Raw genomic sequence first — 22,914 nt, forward strand, 5'->3', positions numbered from 1 at the left:
GGCTGGAACCTTGGCCAGCTCATAACACGTCCTGATGCAGGATGTGATCCATGATGAGATCCTCTGAGATGAGACCAGGAGCCCTTACATCCTGTCCACAATCACCACAAACAGCTGGTTCGACTTCCTGAATGGCTTTGTGTGCTTGATGTAAAAGGCCAGCGCCTGCCAAACACCCAGAGAGTGGAGCCTCTGTTCTTGGACATTAGTGTGAGGCTTAGGGAAGAAGACAGGCAGAAAAATGTCCTGGTTGGTGTGAAAATGTGACACCACCTTGGTAAGGAAGGCCGGGCGAGGTCTGAATTGTACCTTGTCCTTAAGGCAACCTTACGACAGGTAGAGAAGGGACCAAGTCATCAGTGGTTCGAAAGGGGGCCCTGTTAGCCTGGAGAGGACCATGTTAAGGTCCCACACAGGGAGCGGTAGTCTAATTTGTGGGTGTAACCGCTCCAGGCCCTTGAGGAAACGGGCAACCACAGGGTTGGTGAAGACTGAACATCTGGCCGCTCCTGGGTGGAAGGCCAAAATGGCTGCAAGGTGCACCTTGATGGACGATGCTGCGAGACCGTGCTGTTTCAGGTGCAGCAGGCACTCCAGGATGAGTAGTATGGGTGCCTGGAGTGGAAGTGTGCGATGCTGAGCACACCAGAATGTGAACCTTTTCCACTTTGCTAGGTATGTGGCCCTAGTGGAGGGTTTTCTGCTGCTGAGTAGGACCTCTCTTACCGGGTCCGAGCCCAGGAGCTCCATGGGGTTTAGCCATGAAGCTTCCAGGCTGTGAGATGGAGGGACTGGAGGTCAGGGTGATAAAGACGACCGTGGTCCTGAGTGATCGGGTCCGGGAAGGGTGGCAACGTGATCAGGGTGTCCACTGACAGCTCCAGGAGCGTGGTGTACCAGTGTTGTCGAGGCCACGCTGGTGCCACCAGAATTAACTCCGCCCTCTCTCTGCGGACATTGAGCAGGACCTTGTACACGAAAGGGATCGGGGGAAAGGTGTAGAGCAGGCAGCCTCCCCCGGGTAGCAGGAACGCATCTGTGATCGAGCCTGGGCTGTGTTTCTGGAAGGAGCTGAACATTGGGCACTTTCTGTTGCTCTGGATGGTGAATAGTCGACCTGGGGACACCCCAACTTTTGGAAGATGGAGTGTATGACATCTGGACGGAGGGATCACTCGTGATTGCGCAACGATCTGCTGAGGTGGTCCGCCAGTTTGTTCTGCACTCCTGGGAGATATGACCCCTCCAGGTGAACGGAGTGGGCTATGCAGAACTCCCATAGCTGGAGGGCTTCCCGACAGAGAGGGGAAGAGTGAGCCCCACCCTCCTTGTTGATGTAAAACATGGTGGTTGTGTTGTCTGTCATAACTGCCACACTCTGTCCTTGTAGTTGGGCCAGTCATACCGCCCTCAGCTCCTTGATGTTGATATGGAACAAAAGCTTGTCCTGCGACCACAGGCCCTGCGTTTGGAGGTCTCCCAAGTGTGCTCCCCATCCCAGACAGGATGCATCCATTACCAGGGACAAGGAGGGCTGGGGGCTGTTGAAGGGGACTCCCTTGCACACTGCCTGAGGGTCAAGCCACCATCGGAGGGACTCGAGCACCTGCTGAGGCACGGTGACCACTGAGTCCAGGCTGTTGTGCCCGGGCGATAGGCTGAAACAAGCCATGCCTGCAAAGATCTGAGCCTTAGTCTGGCATGCCAGACCATGTAAGCGCAGGCTGCCATGTGGCTGAGGAGATTCAGGCATCCCCGTGTGGTAGTGGTCAGGTGTCACCTGAGGCCTTGAATAATGTCTGTCATCGCCTGGAATCGGGCCTGTGGCAGAAATGCTCTTGCCTGAACCGAGTCCAGCACCGCCCCGATGAACTCTAGTCTTTGGGAGGGTGACAAGGTTGACGTGTTCACGTTGAGGAGGAGTCCAAGTGTCTCGAAAGTGGATCTGACCAATTGGACCTGAGACTCCACCTGCTCCCTGGAGAGCCCCCTGAACAGCGAGTCGTCGAGGTAGGGGTATACCTGCACCTCTCTCTTGCGAAGGAAGGCTGCTACAACTGACATGAACTTGGTGTACACTCAGGGGGCTGTCGACAGACCGAATGAAAGGACCATGAACTGATAGTGTTTGTGGTCGACAACAAACCTTAGAAATCGTCTGTGTGCAGGCCGAATAGCTATGTGGAGGTATGCGTCTTTCAGGTTGAGGGCAGCGTACCACTGTCCCGGATCCAGAGACTGGATAATTGTACTCAGGGAGACCATGGGGAACTTCAACTTTACCATGAATCTGTTGAGTCCTCGTGGGTCTAGAATGGGTCTGAGACCCCCCCTTTGGGGATTAGGAAGTATCAGGAATAGAATCCCTTGTCCCTGAGCTCCTGAGGAACCTCCTCCACCGCTCCCGTGGCAAGGAGTGCCTGCATCTCCTGGATAAGGAGTTGCTCCTGAGAAGGGTCCCTGAAGAGGGACGGGGAAGGGGGGCGGGAGAGAGGGGAGGAGCAGAATTGGAGAGAATATCCCACTTCTACCATGTGAAGAACCCAGCAGTCCGAGGTTAATTGGGACCAAGCATGGTAGAAGTGGGACAGATGGTTCATGAAATGGGGAAGGCTCTGGTGCTGAGGCAGGGGCGTCATCCTCGGGCGCACCTTCAAAAGACCTGCTTTGAGTCTGATGATGGCGTGGTCAGGCCCTGGCCCTGCCCGGGTGGGGGATGGGAAGGCTTGGAGGATAAGGGCATTGCTGCTGTGGTTGAGGCTTAAAAGGTTTGTGTTGGGTTTCTGGGATGTGCATAGCCAACAATGTCATAGTCGCCTGGGAGTCCTTTAGGCTGTGCAGCCTGGAGTCCGTTTGCTCCGAAAACAACCCTGCCCTGTCAAACGGCAGGTCCTGCAGGGTTTGCTGCACTTCAGGGGGCAACCCGGATGATTGTAACCATGAGCCCTGCCTCATGGCTATTCCGTAGGAAAGGGTGCAGGCTGCAGAATCCGCAGCATCTAGTGAGGCCTGCAAAGAGGTCTGTACCACTGCCTTTCCTTCATCAAGAATAGCCACAAACTCGGCTCTGGAATCTGGTGGAATCAGCTCCTTAAATTTCAACATGGAGGCCCACGAGTTGAAGTTGTATCTACGGAGGATAGCTTGTTGGTTGGCTATCCTCAGCTGCTGGCCTCCCATTGAGTAGACCTTTCTGCCGAAAAGGTCCATTTGCTTTGACTTTGGAGTCGGTCCCTGCTGCCCTTGTCTCTCCATCTCGTTAACTGCAGCCACTACAAGGGACATGACTGCGGGTGTGAGAACAGGCACTTGTACCCTTTACAGGGCATGAAGTATTTACGCTCCACGCCTTTAGCAGTAGGCGGGATCAGGTTTGCCACAGTCTCTTAATGTTGCTCTGAATTGTTTTTATCAGGGGCACAGCTACCCTGGATGGCCCCTCTGGTGCCAAGATGTCCAATGGGGCCCTCAGGTTCCACTACTTCCTCCGCCTGCAACCCCATGCTGCATGTGATCCTCCGCAGTAGGTCCTGGTGAGCTCTGTGGTCTATCGGGGGCGGACCTGAGGTAGATGCACCTGCCACCGCCTTGTCCGGGGACGAGGATGATGAGGCCAGAGGCGGCACGGGGTCCTCCTGACCCTCTAGTTCTCTGACCTCCTCCTGGTCAGTGCCAGGGGCCTCTGCGCCGACTGCTGTCCTTGTGGCGGAGGCCTGGCTCGGCGGCGGACATTGTGCCGACGCTGTTGTGGCAGTGGCCTGAATGGCCGGTGGGCCTTGTGTCAACGTCATCTCAGCAGTGATGGCCTGGACAGCTGATGGGCCTTGTGCCAACATAATCTTGGATCCCTGTGGTGTGGGTCGGTCTTTAGGCAGCGGGGGTGCTCAGGTCTCAGAGGCCACTGACTGGAAGCTCCTGGATAAGGACCCCTTAACCTGGTGATAAGCCCAGGAGGTCCAAAAGGGCCACTGTGCAGGTGGCTGCGATTGGGGGTGCCAGGGCACCACTCCTGCCTCACTTCGGCGCCTGTCAGATCTGTGCCGGCTGTGACGGGAGTAAAGGGAGTCCCCATCAGAGTTCGATGAGACTGATCTCAACCATGATGACCACGGTGGCATCGATGGGTAGTATGCCGGGGATCGGTGCTGAATGTCCGGTGCTGAATGTCCGGTGTGGGCGACCAGTGCCACTCTGTTGGTGCCGGGGATTGGTGCCGCTCCACCCTGGGTGTCGGGGAAGGAGACAGTCACCTCACTGGTGTCGGGGAACCCTGCCGGGAACCCAGTGCTGGTGAGCAGTGCCTTGACGAAGGCGATCGGGAGCAGTGCCGTGGGGAGCGGTGCCAAACTGGAGAGGGCGACCGCTGCATCATGGCCAGCTTGCCTGTAGATGGTGCCGGTTATTGAGGCACTGGAAGCTTGTCTCTGACTGCCAGGGGTTGAGGTGCCGTCATGGTAATCAGATCCCTGGAAGCTTTGAAAGTGACCAGGGTGGAGGGCAGCTCTAACTCCTCCTTGGCACTGCCTGTCCGGAGAGTCACTGGGCGCCGGACTCGACGGTCCCCTCAGGGGAACCGAAGTTAATGGTGCCGACTCCTGTGCTCTGGGCACCGAGTGCTCCTGTGTAGGACGCACTGTTGTTGCACCTGCCAGCGCCGCTGGCTTGGGCACAGGGGAACGACCTCTATCAGTCTTCCTGTGCCACTTGTGCGGCACTGGGGATTGGGAGCGGTGCTGGGTTGTCTCCGCAGCCTGCGGTGCTGGGGAGCGCCAGTGCCGAGGGTCTCTTAGACCAGAGTCCTTCCTTGGCACCATGTCACATATGGAGGTTGGGGCGCTCTGCATGGACGCGCTCTGTGCCGGGCCCTGATGGTCTGCGGCAGGTTGGGGGCGAAGAGTGGACTCTATCAAGAGGAGGTTTAGACAGAAATCACGCTCTTTCTTTGTCCTGGGGTGGAAAGCTCTGCAGATTTTGCAGCTCTCCGTTTGGTGCACCTTCCCCAGACACTTCAGGCATGAGTCATGGAGGTCACCTGTTGGCATAGGCTTGCTGCAGGTTCCACAGGGCTTAAACGCTTGGGACCGAGGCATGCCCTGGAACCCAAGAAAAGGGTCAGGGACTGGGGAAAACCCCACTCCCAAAACTTATCTATCAACTATATACAACTATAACTAATTACCTGTGAACTGGAAACTACAGCTACAAACTAGAAGATATGCTAAGGGAAGCACTTGCTATTTTGCAAGCGACCGCAATTCCAACAGCTGTCACTGGCAGTAAGAAGGAACTGAGGAGGGGCTGGATCGGCAGAGACATATATTCAGCCCCATGAAGGCGCGACTCCAGGGGGTTCCACAGCTGACCCGATGGGAGCTGCTAAGGGAAAAAGTTTCCGACGACTGTGCACGCGGCACGTGCACACCTGATTGGAATCTATATGAGCAATCACTTGAAGAAGAATTATACTTAATATGCCCTGATTGAGGGGTCACTGTAGCTGGGAGGAGAACTTGGCCTGCTAAGCGTGGGGTACTGAGCCACTGCCAAGTGAAAGCTGGATGGGCGGGAATTCGGTCAGGTGCTCTAGATACCACTTGACCTTTCCTCTTCAGTGTCTAAGGATAGAGTTGACTCGACTCACTGCAGAGTCTGTGCCTCTCCTCCGTGATCACTACACTGCAATCACTGAGTAGGTGGTCTAATGCAGAGCAGGCAGCCGCACTGGGTGCTGCACTTCCAGGGCAATCACTCCTGCTGAAATCAGTAAGAACTGGGCGAGGTGGTGGAGCCGCAGAACATGGCCTTGCTGCTAAATGCAGCACACGTAGAGATGCAGCAGCAAAGGCCCTCCCCTGCCCAGCAAATCCTAGAGCTGTGGTTACTAAGAGCTGGGCTGCGTGGCTGTGGTGCTGTCGGACTGGACTGGACGAGACAAAGGACACAGCGGAGTAGTGGTAGAGGCAGTGCATGAGAAGCAGCAGCAAGCGGCAGAGGCCTCAGTAGCCCACCCCCCAGGGCCTGAAGGTGAATGCACCTGGATGAACCCCTTGGACTCTGGGACTCAAACAACCCATGAGTGGGATTCAGTGGAAGGAAAGGGGGAGTGGCATATAAAACGGGCATTCATCCATTGGACTTTCAAGGTGGGAAACTGAGGCAAAAGGACTACTGCCCAACAAAGCGCAAGATGGGTGTTTGCATACTTTTGAGTCATTGTTGCTGTTTTCCCAAATAAATGCTGAGTTCCCTCTCACCTTAACACAATTTTGCTTTTATGTTGTACACAGACTCAGTGCTTGTGAGTGGGGAAGGACTGCCTCTGAGAGGTGCCCTGGAGAGGCCGTTAGTTCTCCCAGATTTCTGATGAGGGCTCAAGCTGGTTTTGTTTTATAATTTTCAGAGGCACCCCTAGATATTGAACCCCTGGCTGCTGACACCACTTGGGAGAAGGGTTGCACTGATGCCGTGCAGTGTGAATACCACCTCCCTACTTCTATTTGATATGCCTTTCCATGTATGTCCAAGGATCCCATCTGCTCTGTCAACCAACTGAACACGAGCTCCTAGTGCAGTGCAGTGGCTATCTACCATGAGTCTGAAAAGCCTTCCTGAGTCACTGTTTTCCAAATACCATCCTCCAACCTCTACATGATGTGGTCACTAGTGGCATCAGATGATGAGAAAGGAGAGTGATCCCGAAGCACTTGTGCTGCTCGGAACATGGCCAAGCAGAGAAGAGGGAAATCACAGACATCTCAGGGCCTTCCAGCAGGGCACATCCCAACCTTACCCTGAGAAGGCCAGGGCCATGCCCAACCTGTACAGGTCCCTGCTCCACCTCCCTGACCTGAGCAGACACCAGTCTGGCAGCTGAAGATCCTTAACTATTACCCCCAAAGGCCCCTGGAGTGCAGAAGAAATTCAGAGTCTCACAAACAGGCACTAAACAGTCATGGGGCTGTTGCTGTGCAGAGGAAATGACCAGGATTACAGCAAGCCCAGGGCATTAAATATTACAAATGAGCACTGAGGAGAGGCTGTGGGGTGGGGAAAGATATGGGCCACAAAACCAGGAGAATTTGAGTCAGACCCCTCTCTCTGTTAGCTCTGCCAATAGCCCTCAACCCTGAGCCACAGCACCCACTGCTATTCCACTCCTGGACTCCCTTGAGTGTTCACTGTTAAAAGTGTAAAAGTCTCCTTGTTCCAGGGAAGGGATCATTGAGGCTAGGGTAACCATGCAAAATTTTATTTTCTTCCGGAATTTGTTCAACTCTGTTATATCTTATATGGGCCTGAGACCTCCTTTTGTCTTGGGGATCGGGAAGTAACAGAAATAGAAGCCTTTTCCCCCAAGGCCCAATGGTACTTCCTCTATGGCCCCTTTCTAAAGAAGAAACTGGACCTCCCGCTGCAGGGCCATCTCGTGAGAATGGTCCCTGAAGAGGGATGGGAAGAAGGGGGGAGAAGTAAATTGGGTGGCATACCTCTGTTCCACTGTGCTTAAGACCCACTGGTCTAATGTTCTATGGATCCAGGCACTTAGCAAGAAGGACAAACAACGGGTAAATAAAAAAGGAGGACCCGATGGAAGTGAGGAGACTGGTATATTGCCCTCAACAACCCCAACAAAACGCCCGCTTGGAAGAGGCGTCTTGATGGGATTAGCTCATTGATGCTGAAGCGGAAGGACGTGGAGGGTGCCTTCTACAGCTCCTCCCCTTTTAACTTGACTGGAAAGGCTGTTGTTGACAAAAATGTTTTCTTTTAGTTGCTGGAGTGTAGATTCCAAGGGACTTCAGAGAAGGGCCTACAAGTGAAAGGTCCTGTATGGTCTGTTGGATTTCTGCAGGTAGTCCAGAGGACTGAAACCACAATAAGAAGAGAGCCTGAGACATAAGCCCTTGTATCAGAGGCCTGGTATGAGGTCTGAACTAAAGTAGTGGTCAAAACTTTGCTACCATAAAGCAAAGTTAACTTGTGAGCAAGAGATAGGCCCTGCTCACAGAATCTGGCAAGAACAGGGCTGATATTGCAGAAACACACATTCCTAAGTAGTGCTAGGTATAAGACATACACATGCAAACGCATTCCAGAAGGATGGGACCAGAACACGCCGATACCAGCACATTCCCCAAAGATAACAGGAACACACTGACCCATCCTAAAGATAAGGTCAGAATGACAGCATGATGGATAGAGATGTTTTGATCTAAGCAACAAGTACAAGGGAATGAGTGGCACCCTAATACATCAGAGGCAGTACATAACTTGTCTGTATCGGAGTATAAAAAGATATCTCAGAGGGAATGTCTTTGGCCAGCCGAGGGGGAAATGAAAAGTCCCACCATTCACTGAGCTGCATCCATTGTTTTAATATCTTCATAGAGTCTGCCAAGTGCTATTACCATGCTTTGTCAACAATAAACATGGCGTGGCACCATTGTACCTTAACGGATCCTGTGGTCATTGGGCAGTTATCTCGCGCTGTTGTGGTGAACAGGCATGCAAGGACATAGATTCATAGATTCTAGGACTGGAAGGGACCTCGAGAGGTCATCGAGTCCAGTTTCCTGCCCTCATGACAGGACCAAATACTGTCTAGAGCATCCCTGATAGACATTTATCTAACCTACTCTTAAATATCTCTAGAGATGGAGATTCTACAACCTCCCTAGGCAATTTATTCCAGTGTTTAACCACCCTGACAGTTAGGAACTTTTTCCTAATGTCCAACCTAAACCTCCCTTGCTGCAGTTTAAGCCCATTGCTTCTTGTTCTATCCTTAGAGGCTAAGATGAACAAGTTTTCTCCCTCCTCCTTATGACACCCTTTTAGATACCTGAAAACTGCTATCATGTCCCCTCTCAGTCTTCTCTTTTCCAAACTAAACAAACCCAATTCTTTCAGCCTTCCTTCATAGAGCATGTTCTCAAGACCTTTAATCATTCTTGTTGCTCTTCTCTGGACCCTTTCCAATTTCTCCACATCTTTCTTGAAATGCGGTGCCCAGAATTGGACACAATACTCCATCTGAGGCCTAACCAGAGCAGAGTAGAGCGGAAGAATGACTTCTCGTGTCTTGCTCACAACACACCTGTTAATACATCCCAGAATCATGTTTGCTTTTTTTGCAACAGCATCACACCGTTGACTCATATTTAGCTTGTGGTCCACTATAACCCCTAGATCCCTTTCTGCCGTACTCCTTCCTAGACAGTCTCTTCCCATTCTGTATGTGTGAAACTGATTTTTCCTTCCTAAGTGGAGCACTTTGCATTTGTCTTTGTTAAACTTCATCCTGTTTACCTCAGACCATTTCTCCAATTTGTCCAGATCATTTTGAATTATGACCCTGTTCTCCAAAGCAGTTGCAATCCCTCCCAGTTTGGTATCATCTGCAAACTTAATAAGCGTACTTTCTATGCCAATATCTAAGTCGTTAATGAAGATATTGAACAGAGCTGGTCCCAAAACAGACCACTGCGGAACCCCACTTGTTATGCCTTTCCAGCAGGATTGGGAACCATTAATAACAACTCTCTGAGTATGGTTATCCAGCCAGTTATGCACCCACCTTATAGTAGCCCCATCTAAATTGTATTTGCCTAGTTTATTGATAAGAATATCATGTGAGACTATCAAATGCCTTACTAAAGTCTAGGTGTACCACATCCCCAGCTTCTCCATTATTCACAAGACTCGTTATCCTATCAAGAAAAGCTATCAGATTGGTTTGACATGATTTGTTCTTCACAAATCCATGCTGGCTGTTCCCTATCACCTTACCACCTTCCAAGTGTTTGCAGACAATTTCCTTAATTACTTGCTCCATTATCTTCTCTGGCACAGAAGTTAAACTAACTGGTCTGTAGTTTCCTGGGTTGTTTTTATTTCCCTTTTTATAGATGGGCACTATATTTGCCCTTTTCCAGTCTTCCGGAATCTCTCCCGTCTCCCATGATTTTCCAAAGATAATAGGTAGAGGCTCAGATACCTCCTCTATTAGCTCTTGAGTATTCTAGGATGCATTTCATCAGGCCCTGGTGACTTGAAGGCATCTAACTTTTCTAAGTGATTTTTAACTTGTTCTTTTTTTATTTTATCTGCTAAACCTATCCCCTTCCCATTAGCATTCACTATGTTAGGCATTCCTTCAGACTTCTCGGTGAAGACCGAAACAAAGAAGTCATTAAGCATCTCTGCCATTTCCAAGTTTCGTGTTACTGTTTCTCCCTCTTCTCTGAGCAGTGGGCCTACCCTGTCTTTGGTCTTCCTCTTGCTTCTAATGTATTGATAAAATGGGTGTGTGCTGAGGAATGTTCTGTGTTCTGGCTCCTTACTGGACAGAATCCACCTCCAGGTCTCCTGCCAACTGTTCAACGCCCTCCACAGGACTGGCTCCAGCTCCCAGAGTTTGTCTCTTCTTCCACAACCATGACCTCCAACAGCACCCATGTTCCACCACAATAATAAACAGTCTGCTAGTGGGGGCGGAGTGGGAGACAGAACTTCCACAGAAGCCAGCCCCAGATGATGGAATGTACATTTGCAAGTGGTAAGAACGAGCACCTGTGAGTTTGTCACCCAAAGTGCAGGAGTGCCTGCATCTACAGGCACTGCCCACCTCATCATGCTAGAACGACTGGAACCCCGGCACACGTGCCTGTGCTCTCACGCCTGGTTCCTTACTAGGGAGGGTTCAGTGCAGAGACTGTACTGGGGTGCGTGACAAAGTGGGAATTTTCTGTAATACTTTTATGAAGCCTATACGTGCCTCGGTTTCCCTCTGTACCTTAGACTCATAGAATCTCAGGGTTGGAAGGGACCTCAGGAGGTCATCTAGTCCAACCCCCTGCTCAAAGCAGGACCAATCCCCAACTAAATCATCCCAGCCAGGGCTTTGTCAAGCCAGGCCTTAAAAACCTCTAAGGAAGGAGACTCCACCACTTCCCTAGGTAACGCATTCCAGTGCTTCACCACCATCCTAGTGAAATAGTTTTTCCTAATATCCAACCTCGACCTCCCCCTCTACCTTGCATTGGTACCAGGAGTTAAAACAGTTCACACTGCACCTGGAACAGTGCAGGAGACATGATGGCACCTAACTGCCTGGGTAGAACGACTGGGCTGTTAAAGAACTGGTTGAAACTGATCCAGCTTAACGGGGACTCCAGCGAGACAATGAGACCACCCACAACAACTGAACAATTGACATCTGGCAGCAGGACACCCCAGAAGGTGCATCATGTGAACTAAGCTAAGAACAAAGGGGAGAAGGTGTCAAGGTGGCTGGAATAACGACTGCCCTTTGGAGGGCCTCAGATACTTTCACTCGGAATTAAGGACAAAGAGGGAGATCGGGCATGAAATGGGGTCCATAGCAGCTTGGCTATGGAAACACAGAAACCCTCCTTTCTGTGTTCTGACCTAAGGACTTTCAGATTCCATAGCCAGGTGACTAATACGTTGTTACCTTGTTTTGGAAAGGCTGCCTAGTGACACTGGAAAGACTCAGAGCATTGCGCCCTGAAGGGGCACGGGACAAGCCTCCCACAGGAGTCTGGCTTGGCTGGATTTGCTGCCAGGAGCCATGGAGAGAGAGGGATTGCTGGTGCCCAAAGGCCCAGTCTTGGAGACCACGGGCCTGCCCTGTGAATTGTGTGGGTTCTCGAGGCCTGGCACACTAAGAGGGTCACTGCCAAGGGACTGTTTACATGCTGGGCATAGATCAGATCCCTGTGGATCTGTGATGGGGGCTCCCCTTGATGTCCCCCACTTACCATAGGACTGGAAGATCTTGCTGTTGACTATGTCCGTCAGGGACTGCAGCTTCTGCTTGAGCAGGCGCAGAGGGGGCAGGTTCCCAATGAAATCCCGCAGCAAGCACCTAAAGCCCAGACGCAAGGGGACTTGGTTAGGTGATAATATGTAAAATCTCCAGAATAGGGGTGGGATAGGGAAAATCCCAGGGATCTTCAAGCTACAAGTGTTTCTTTCTCCCTGCTGGGTGTATACTCCAGCCCAACTCAATCAGCCACTTTCCTGCTCTGGCTACTCGCTGCACCAGCAGCTGTCTCTGACATGCATCTGACGAAGTGGGCATTAGCCCACGAAAGCTTATGCTCCAATACCTCTGTGAGTCTTAAAGATGCCACAGGACCCTCTGTTGCTTTTTACAGATCCAGACTAACACGGCTACCTCTCTGATACTCTGTTTTGAGGAAGAATTCAAAATGGATGGCAGGTCATTTATTGACTGCACCTCTTCCCACAGATGGGATTGGGCAAATTAGGGGGTAGGGATGCTAGGAGTGTATAGATCTGAGCCTGATGGCTGACAGGCAGGTTGGATCAGGGAAGCAATGGGGTATGTAGGCTTTGGGAGGATGGTAGACATTTTGTGCATGTTGGTCACACCTCTAGAGATAAGGTTGCAAGTCAGTTTCCCATAGAAAAGCCCCCCTTCAATGTTTGTATGCTTGTACGTTTCTGAACTGGTCACTCCTCCCATCTCTTATGAGGGGCAGTTTTTTAAGACAGGCAATGCCAATACTTCCTTTGTGCCTTAAACTGAACCTAGTCCATTATAAAAGAAAACGGACAGACTGAAGAAATTACAGAAAGATGTTCTCTGTTGTGGCTTTTCTTGTTAAACGTGGAGCTTAAATTATGTCTTTGGCTGTTATTAAATGTTGTACCAAAAAATGCCACCCGCTGAAGAGAATGTTACTGTAGAACAGGGGTCGGCAACCTTTCAGAAATGGTGTGCCGAATCTTCATTTATTCACTCTCATTTAAGGTTTCGCGTGCCAGTCATTCATTTTAATGTTTTTAGAAAGTCTCTTTCTATAAGTCTATAATATATAACTAAACTATTGTTGTATATAAAGTAAACAATATTTTTAAAATGTTTAAGAAGCTTCATTTAAAATTAAATTAAAACGCAGAGCCCCCCGGACCGGTGGCCAGGACCCGGGCAGTGTGAGTGCCACTGACAATCAGCTCTTGTGCTGCCTTCGGCACGCGGGCCATCGGTTGCCTACCCCTGCTGCAGAACATCCCGGACGGCCACCCGCAGAAGAGAACGTTACTGTAGACTCTAGAAGTACATCCTGAATTTCTGGAAATTTTAACTATTTCGCTTTAAATCGCAGTTAAACTCTGAAAAATGAAACGTGTAAAAATGGTGGCACTTGTTCAACAGCTCTGTTCCTGGTAAGTATTCAGAGTCTGATCTGTTGACTTCAGTGATGGACATCAGTTGCTGCTGCTTTTCACTGCTGTTAATTCTGCAGAGCCAGCACAGATAAGAAGAGAGGGAGCTGTTCCTCCTTGGCTGTATATCAAGTTCCAGTCAGTGACAGCTGCCCAAGACCACTGAAGATCCCTGGGCTGCATAGGTATTTCTGATGGCAGCATCTGGCCTGTGGAACTTTTTAACTGATGATGATATGCAAGACAGATAAACCCCAGGGAAAGTTTGCAGAGCCGGTACTGAGAAAACAGGTTTATGTGCCACTTGAGTACATTTAAAATGCACATAGTCTCTCTTTTTTAATCAATCAATCTCACTTGGATTCAGCAGCCACCTTTTTGAAATAGCCCCCACTCCTCCTACCACAACTCCTGCCTGTTGACTCCCCATCTGGATGCAGCATTTCCATTCCCCACCCAGCAAACAGTGCGATACCCACTCACTGGGAGGCCCTTTCCTGGGAGAATCACCTGTCTTCACTGTCACCTTATTTCCTTTGCCCCAGTTCAGAATTATTTCTGAATTATAAACATATTCAGCTATGTTTCAATTACATCGGGCCTTTGTCCTCCATGCTTGACCCTGTGCCCGCTCTCATTGATCCTGCAGTGTAAATTTACTGACATCACCTTTAAATATACATCAGTGGAATGTGATGTCATAAATGCAGGATGAGGACATCACTGCAGGACTATTGGAAGGTGAGCCTGGGTGGCAGGGGGAGGAAACAGACATACAGGACACCCTTTACAAATACACATGCCACTCTGCGGAGAGAGAGTGACCGAGCTTGGTGCATTCGCTGAAAGAAGGAGAAAAGTATCCCTTACCCCAGCATAGAGGAGTCGAAGATCCCAAAAACGTCTTCCAGGATCGAAGGCAGGTACTTCAGAGCGGCTCCCTGAAAGCAGAAATCAGCAAAAAGAGCTAACTACTGGGCAATGTTTTATTATCAAACTTTAGAAGGACACAGTTACTAGAAATCTTACTGCTCCAAGTGAAATTCATATTGTACAAAGAGCCAGCACCAAGCCTCTGAACTATTTAGACCCTATTTAAAGGCCCCTTGAATTTCATCCTGACTCCAAACATAAGACTGAGGCTGATGCACAAATTCAGTATACTTCATGTAAACAACCCATGACACTACTACCATAAACAGTAGCTCCATGAGCTCTCCTTCCCCAAATGGAGAAATTTTGCTGAGACCATTTACTCTTACAAGATCAACACTAATCAGAATCAGAAAACGCTGACTGCGATAATTCAAACATATCATTGTAGACAGGAATAACTGTTTCAGGCCTTTACTTTAAAACAACAGAGGAAGAAATTTCGTGAAGAAAATTGGATTCTCCCTTATATTTATACAGGCACAGTCCATCCCACATAGTGAGACCCCAGGCTTTGGGACTCCCACAATAATATGACTTGCTGCCATCGTATTCCCAAATGGAACGAAGTTGTCAAATATTCCATAAAGGAGAGGCTGGGACGTCTCATTAGGGTTTGGGTGAATGTCCTTTTCAGATGTCCCTCAGCAAACCTACAAAGCAACCAGAAAGCCACATTCCATTGTGAGACACAATTTGTGTCTCTGCCCGTTCCCTTACAAGGAAAACATTTGTTAGAGGTGCAGGTGGATCCTCCACTATCATCATTTTTAGATCCATTTTGCAGTCTACGAGTCACTTCAGATTTTTTCCCCCCAATGGTTCCCTAGCTCATCCCATGAGTGTCCTTCAGGTCTGAGCTGCAGCCAGGGCTCTGGTGTTTCCTCCGGTGATTCAGCCTCCATATAGTCTTCTACGTTCTGCACAACTGCTGCCAGCATACACAACCATTGCTGGTGCACACACATCTGAAGCCTCCCAAGTCTACTAGTAAATCCACCAGTTCTCACACTGTCCAAGATTCTGACTTCAACCATTGACCAGTAGGTCAACTGCTCTCCCAAGGAAAAGCACTCTCCTAAAACCACTAGTCCCACGTCTTGGAGATCTCCAGCTGGTGCCAGTGTCCTCATTCAGGGCCAAATACACAATCTTTTACTCAGTGAGCAGCAGCAGCTGCCACCCTCCCATCAAAGGTGACCTGGTGGGCCTGAGGGTTCCTTCCAATTGAGCCCTAGGAACTGGGTAAAGGTGGGAGCCCTAGAGTGTGCAAATGACAGAATTTTGTGCGGGTACCAGTGTGGGTGGTAAATATAGTCGCACATGATGGAATTTAGAGATTTTTTAGTTTGTTCTAGAAAACAATATGAAATCACACACACACTGCATCAGAAGAACACTGAGGTTTCAAAGCCAAGCACTGAGAAGTTCAGATTGGTTGATTTCTCAAACTGCAGTGGATGATATGGGCTGGGTCTCCTATAGCATCAGGAAGATTATTACCAATGTTAATCGAACGAAAGACCTAAGGAGCACAACTGCAATTTATCACAAGCCGCTTTGCTAACAAATCCACAAACAATCCCACAAATACTGCAACATCACAGCATATAGAGAGATAGTACCAAGTATTTAGCCCTGTGACTGGCATCTCTCACATCTCCTGGTGTGGAACCCCAGAATGTCAGTCATTATCTTCCTCAGTGGTTATCAGGATACAGCTTTCATAATGCCCCACTGGGGTTCATATATACTTATGAAGGTTTCAACCCCTTTTCTTTATCTATACTTCCACACACCCCTAAATTTGGGGTGCCCCATTTTTCATAGGCTAGCGTGTTAGTTTCCCTTGTACTCGTTAACATTTATGTCACTCAATCACCAAAACTTATTGTTAGCACACTGCTGACACCCTAGCTCTGCAAAAATCCCCCAAATACTCTCACTAGTACATTGCAATCTATATTTCCTAAACACCAGCAATTTAACAATGCTGACTTCATGCACCATTCTACCTTATGGCATCTTCTAATATACAGACATTGCTGTCTTGTGACAACTTGTGACCTAGGGTCACTTACTGGTTAGTTCTTTATGCCAAGTCTATCTTTAGGCTTGAGGCCTTGTTTGGCTAAATTATGAAGGCCCTATCTTACCACATTAATACTTATTTCTGGGACTGTCGATTAATTGCAGTTAACTCACGCGATTAACTAAAAAAATTAATCATGATTGAAAATTAAAAATTAATCACACTATTAAACAATAGAACACCAATTGAAATTTATTAAATATTTTTGGATGTTTTTCTACATTTTCATATATATTGATTTCTGTTACAACACAGAATACAAAGTGTACAGAGCTCACTTGATATTATTATTTTTGATTACAAATATTTACACTTTAAAAATGATAAACAAAAGAAATAGTATTTTTCAATTAACCTCATACAAGTACTGTGGTGCAATCTCTTTACTGTGAAAGTGTAATTTACAAATGTAGATACTTTTTGTAACATAACTGCACTCAAAAACAAAACAATGTATAACTTTAGAGCCTACAAGTCCACTAAGTCCTAGTTCTTGTTCAGCCAATCACTGAGACAAACAAGTTTGTTTACATTTACGGGAGATAATGCTGCCTGCTTCTTATTTACAATGTCACCTGAAAGTGAGAACAGGCATTCGCATGGCACTTTTGTAGTCAGCATTGCAAGGTATTTATGTGCCAGATATGCTAAACATTCGTATGCCCCTTAATGGTTCGGCCACCATTCTAGAGGACATGCTTCCATGCTGATGATGCTCGTTAAAAAAATAATGCGTTCATTACATTTGTGACTGAACTCCTTGGGGGAGAATTGTATGTCTCCTGCTCTGTTTTACCCACATTCTGACATATATTTTATGTTATAGCAGTCTCGGATGATGACCCAGAACATGTTAATTTTAAGAACACTTTCACAGCAGATTTGACAAAACGCAAAGAAGCTACCAATGTGAGATTTCTAAAAATAGCTACAGCATTCGACCTAAGGTTTAAGAATCTGAAGTGCCGTCCAAAATCTGAGAGGGACGAGGTGTGGAGCATGCTTTCAGAAGTCTCAAAAGAGCAACACTCCAATGGGGAAACTACAGAACTCGAACTACCAAAAAAGAAAATCAACCTTCTGGTGCATCTGACTCAGATGATGAAAATGAACATGCGTTGGTCCACACTGCTCTGGATTGTTATTGAGTAGAACCTGTCATCACCATGGACACACGTCCTCTGGAATGGTGGCTCAAGCATGAAGGGACATATGAATCTTTAGCGGATCTGGCGTGTAAATATCTTGCGACGCTGGCTACAACAGTGCCATGCGAACACCTGTTCTCACTTTCAGGTGACATTGTAAACAAGAACCAAGCAGCATTATCTCCTTCAAATTGTAACCAAACTTATTTGTCTGAGCGATTGCCTGAAGTAGGACTGAGTGGACTTGTAGGATTTACATTATTTCATTTTTAAATGCAGTTATTTTTTGTACATAATTCTACATTTATAAGTTCACCTTTCATGATAAAGAGATTGCACTACAGTACTTGTATTAAGTGAACTGAAAAATACAATTTTGTTTGTTTTTTAGAGTGCAAATATTTGTAATTAAAAATAAATATAAGGTGAGCATTATACACTTTGTATTCTGTGTTGTAATTGAAATCAATACATTTGAAAATGTAGAAAACATCCAAAAATATTTAAATAAATGGTCTTGGTAGTCCATCGAATCCGATGATGACAAATCTGTGCAGATCATCAGTTGTTGGTCTTACGGTGTGCCCTCTGGTGACTGTACAAGCCAATTCTAGAGGTGCACATTTTGCTGCAGATGGTGCATGGGAAGTTCACGGTCAGTGGATTGTGCGCTGCTGATGCTCTGTGACGTCGTTCGCGTGCCTCTTGTAGATGCCCGCAGCGGTCTTCCTCAAAGGCGATGCAGGTATTTCTGACTGTTGCACGCCACTGTGTTCTGTCGCTGGCGGCATACTCAAGGTCCCTAGGTTTGATACTGCTGTAGTGCAGATTGGCTTTGATGGTGTCCATGTAACGTTTCCATGGATGACCTATATGCCGGATGCCCTGGGAGAGTTCACCATACAGAAGCTGGCAGGGGATTCTGTTGGCATCCGTGTGGCTGACATGACCGGTCCAACGTAGCTGTGACTTCATGATCATCATTTCGATGCTTGTCATCTGGGCTCTCTCGAGGACCTCGAGATTGGGCACTTTGTCTTGCCAGCGGATCTTCGTGATGTTATGGAGGCAGCGCATGTGAAATGCTTTGAGCTGCTTGATGTGACACCTCTATAGTGTCCATCTTTCGCACCCGTACAAAAGAGATGAAAGAACAACAGCTCTGTACACAAGCAGTTTTGTTGACATCCGGATGTTGTGGTGATTTAAAACTTTGACACGCAGACAGCCAAGTGCCTGGCTTGCTTTGGATATTCGTGCATTGATCTCATTATCCAGTGATCCATCACCGGATATGACACTACCCAGATATTTAAAGTTCTCCACTACTTTCAGCTGAGTGCCGTCGATGGAGATACTCAGGACAGAAGTATTTGATCCAGGTGCAGGTTGATGGAGAACTTCTGTCTTTCCGAGGCTGATAGTTAGTCCGAAAAGTCGCGAGGCCTCAGCAAACTTGTTCACAATGTGCTGAAGATCATTTTCAGTGTGAGCCATGAGGGCACAGTCGTCAGGAAAGAGTGCCTCACGAAGGAGTTTTTGCACTGTCTTAGTCTTTGCATTCAGGCGACGGAGGTCAAAAAGTGAACCACCGTGCAGGTATTTCAAGTATATACCTCGGTCCAGATCTTTTATTGCATGGTTAAGAACACATGCAAAGAACAGGTTAAATAGGACAGGAGCGAGAACACATCCTTGTTTCACGCCGTTGGTGATGTTAAAGGGGGCTGATGTGGCTCCATCAGACAGTACTTCGCCTGTCATGCTGTCATGAAAAAGGCGTATAATCTGGACAAATTTTCTTGGACAGCCAAGTTGTGTTAGAATGGTCCAAAGGGCTTCCCTGTTGACAGTATCAAATGCCTTTGTCAGATCTATGAAGACAGCATACAGGTGCATGTTCTGTTCAATGCACTTCTCTTGTATTTGTCTGACAGCAAACACCATGTCGACCGTGCTCCGGCCAGGTCGAAAACCACATTGACCTTCAGGTAGATTTGCCTCGGAAATACTGGCTATTAGGCGGTTCAAGATGATGCGGGCGATGATCTTCTCTCCAACAGAGAGGAGGGATATGCCTCTATAGTTTCCACATTCTGCTTTGCTGCCTTTGTTCTTGAAAAGAGAGACAATAGTAGCATCGCGAAGGTCCTGTGGTATGTTTTCATCCTCCCAGATGTTGATGATCACGCTGTGGAATGCTGCTAGTGCTGCTGGACCTGCTGCTTTCTCTCTCTCTGCTGGTATCCCATCTTTTCCAGGAGCTTTCCCTGAACTCATCTGGCTAACAGCTTTCTTCATCTCATCTATAGTGGGCAGAAAGTCAAGATCTGTCAGAGCAGGTTGTTGTGGAATTTCATTAAGGACATTATTATTGACGGTTGCTATAGCAATAGCTATAGCTATAGCATAAGGTTGCTAAAGTGTTCTCGCCATCTTTCGTTGATGCCTTCTTTATCTTTAATCAGCGTTGTGTTGTCTAATGAGAGCAATGGGGTGGTCCTTGGTTTAAAGGGTCCATAGACAGTCTTAATAGCACTAAAGAACATCTTTAAGTGGTGGGTCTCAGCATAGTGCTCAATTTCTTTGGCTTTGCTCTCCCACCAGTTGTCTTGTATCTGACGGAGGTCTTTCTGTGTTTTGCTCTGAAGGTACTTGAAATGGTCCCGTTTAGAGACTGAGGGGGGGTTATTCTGCCATTTGATAAAGGCTTTTCTCTTTACTTCCAATGCTGAGCATATTCCTTCTTGGTTCTCATCAAACCAATCCTGATGTGTTCTTTTCTTTGGTCCAAGAGATGTTATTGCTGTGTCAGTCACTATCTGCTTGAACTGGTCCCACTTTTTTGTTACAGTACCGATCAGTTGTCCGCGATTAATCATGATTAATTTTTTAATCGCTTGACAGCCCTACTTATTTCACCTCTATATCCTAAATATATCTCATATCTTTTATCCTTGGATACACATAGGACCCCATCTCATTCAGTGCATACAATGGACCATTCTCTGGGGATGAATCAGGGCTGTGTAATCATAGAATCATAGACTATCAGGGTTGCAAGAGACCTCAGGAGGTATCTAGTCCAACCCCCTGCTCAAAGCAGGACCAACCCCAACTAAATCATCCCAGCCAGCGCTTTGTCATGCCGGGCCTTAAAAACCTCTAAGGAAGGAGATTCCACCACCTCCCTAGGTAATCCATTCCAGTGCTTCACCACTCTCCTAGTGAAATAGTGTTTCCTAATATCCAACCTAAACCTCCACCACTGCAACTTGAGACCATTGCTCCTTGTTCTGTCATCTGCCACCACTGAGAACAGTCTACATCCATCCTCTTTGGAACCCCTTTTCAGGTAGTTGAAAGCAGCTATCAAATCCCCTCTCACTCTTCTCTTCTGGAGACTAAATAAGCCCAGTTCCATCAGCCTCTCCTCATAAGCCATGTGCCCCAGGCCCCTAATAATTTTCATTGCCCTTCACTGGACTCTCTCCAATTTGTCCACATCCTTTCTGTAGTGGGGGCCCCAAAACTGGACGCAATACTCCAAATCTGGCCTCACCAGTGCCGAATAGAGGGGAATAATCACTTCCCTCGATCTGCTGGCAGTGCTCCTACTAATGCAGCCCAATATGCCACTGGCCTTCTTGGAACAATGGCACACTGCTGATTCATATCCAGCTTCTCATCCATTGTAATCCCCAGGTCCTTTTCTGCAGAACTGCTGCCTAGCCAGTCGGTCCCCAGCCTGTAGTGGTGCATGGGATTCTTCCTTCCTAAGTGCAGGACTCTGCACTTGTCCTTGTTGAACCTCATTAGATTCTTTTGGCCCAATCCTCCAATTTGTCTAGGTCACTCTGGACCCTATCCCTACCCTCCTGCGTATCTACCACTCCTCCCAGTTTAATGTCATCTGCAAACTTGCTGAGGATGCAATTAATCCCATCATCCAGATCATTAAAGATGTTGAACAAAACTGGCCCCAGGACCCACCCTTGGGGCACTCCGCTTGATACCGGCTGCCAACTAGACATTGAGCCGTTGATCACTACCTGTTGAGCCCGACAATCTAGCCAGCTTTCTATCCACCTTACAGTCCATTCATCCAATCCATACTTTTTTAACTTGCTGGCAAGAATACTCCAAGATCGCACTACTGATCAATGAGGCTCTTCTCGACCCTGCGAAGGTGCTCGGGCAGACTCCGTCATCCATCCCTCTGACCTGCAAAGGCGCCGACAAAAAATATTCTGTTCTGGCAAAGAATGCGGAATTTCTGTTCTCGCACCCCACCGCAAATTCTTTGGTGGTTAATGTGGTGCAAGAAAAGAGGCTGTCAATAGCAATCCCATTCCAGTCACCCAGACAGGGATTGGAAATGCCTAGATCTATTTGGTCGCAAAGCATACTCATCAGCCATACTCCCATTTTAAAATCTACAACTATGAAACTCTCATGGCCAAGTATAATTACCTAAACTACTCTAAATTGGAAGAACTCTGTCATGACTTACTGGGGGCCAAGAAAGAGCAATTCCAGTCCCTGATATCGGAAGGGCACCTCTTTGCCTGTACAGCCCTACAAGCCTCATTAGACTCTGCAGACACCACTGTCCAATCCATCGTGACTGCTGCGGTCTGAGATGTGCATCATGGCTCCATCTCTCAATTTTTTCTAACGAGGTACAAACCACGGTAGAGGACTTGCCTTTTGACAGCCAGAAACTATTCTCAGAGCGCATGGATGATTCTCTGCACTCCCTTAAAGACTACACACTGATCTCTCAGCATCTACATGCCAGCACTGCAGAGACACCCAGGGAAATATCATCTCCCCCAACAATCCCGACAACAGCCTAAGACCCCTCAACAGCACTATGACACCCAGAACCGAAGACAAGGGCCTCCTACCAAACATAGACAGCCCACTCCCCAAGAGGATACCTCTCACACACCCCCACCGAAGCAACAATTTTGAAGGTGTGGTCGAGGCCCTGAGAAGCCTCCCCATAGTCCAGTCATTCACACCATCTTTGAAATTCCACCAGTTTGGTGACCGACTAGCTCTGATTTTCCCATCTTGGAGACTAATTACCTTGGACATAGAATCATAGAATATCAGGGTTGGAAGGGACCCCAGGAGGTCATCTAGTCCAACCCCCTGCTCAAAGCAGGACCAATCCCCAGACAGATTTTTGCCCCAGATCCCTAAGTGGCCCCCTCAAGGATTGAACTCACAACCCTGGGTTTAGCAGGCCAATGCTCAAACCACTGAGCTATCCCTCCCTCTCCCATGTGGGTTCTAGAGATAATCAGGGAAGGATACTCCATCCCCTTCCTATATATCCCGCTCCGCCACGCTCCCCCCATTCTTCCTCAGGGACCCCTCTCACAATTCCATTCCCTCTCACAATTCCATTCTACCAGGAGAAATAGAACATTTTCTGCAGCTGGGAGTCATAGAACCCGGTCCCATCCCAGTATATGGGACAGGGTTTCTACTCCTACTATTTCCTCATCCAGA

The 22,914-nt window shown here is 48.1% G+C and overlaps 1 protein-coding gene across 3 annotated transcripts in view; it reads right to left on the reverse strand.

Moving 5' to 3' along the window:
- Positions 1-22,914, reverse strand: part of LOC128838406 (dedicator of cytokinesis protein 2-like) — a 348,010-nt gene that overhangs the window by 148,151 nt on the left and 176,945 nt on the right. For all 3 annotated transcript variants that reach the window (XM_054030559.1, XM_054030560.1, XM_054030558.1), the window contains exons 24-25: positions 14,089-14,159; positions 11,784-11,890 (exon numbers count right to left, since the gene is read on the reverse strand). In XM_054030559.1, the coding sequence (XP_053886534.1) occupies positions 11,784-11,890; positions 14,089-14,159 (178 nt within the window). The remainder of the gene's footprint in view (positions 1-11,783; positions 11,891-14,088; positions 14,160-22,914) is intronic.

The sequence above is a fragment of the Malaclemys terrapin genome, chromosome 5 (assembly GCF_027887155.1).
Source record: "Malaclemys terrapin pileata isolate rMalTer1 chromosome 5, rMalTer1.hap1, whole genome shotgun sequence".
Taxonomy (NCBI): Eukaryota; Metazoa; Chordata; order Testudines; family Emydidae; genus Malaclemys; species Malaclemys terrapin.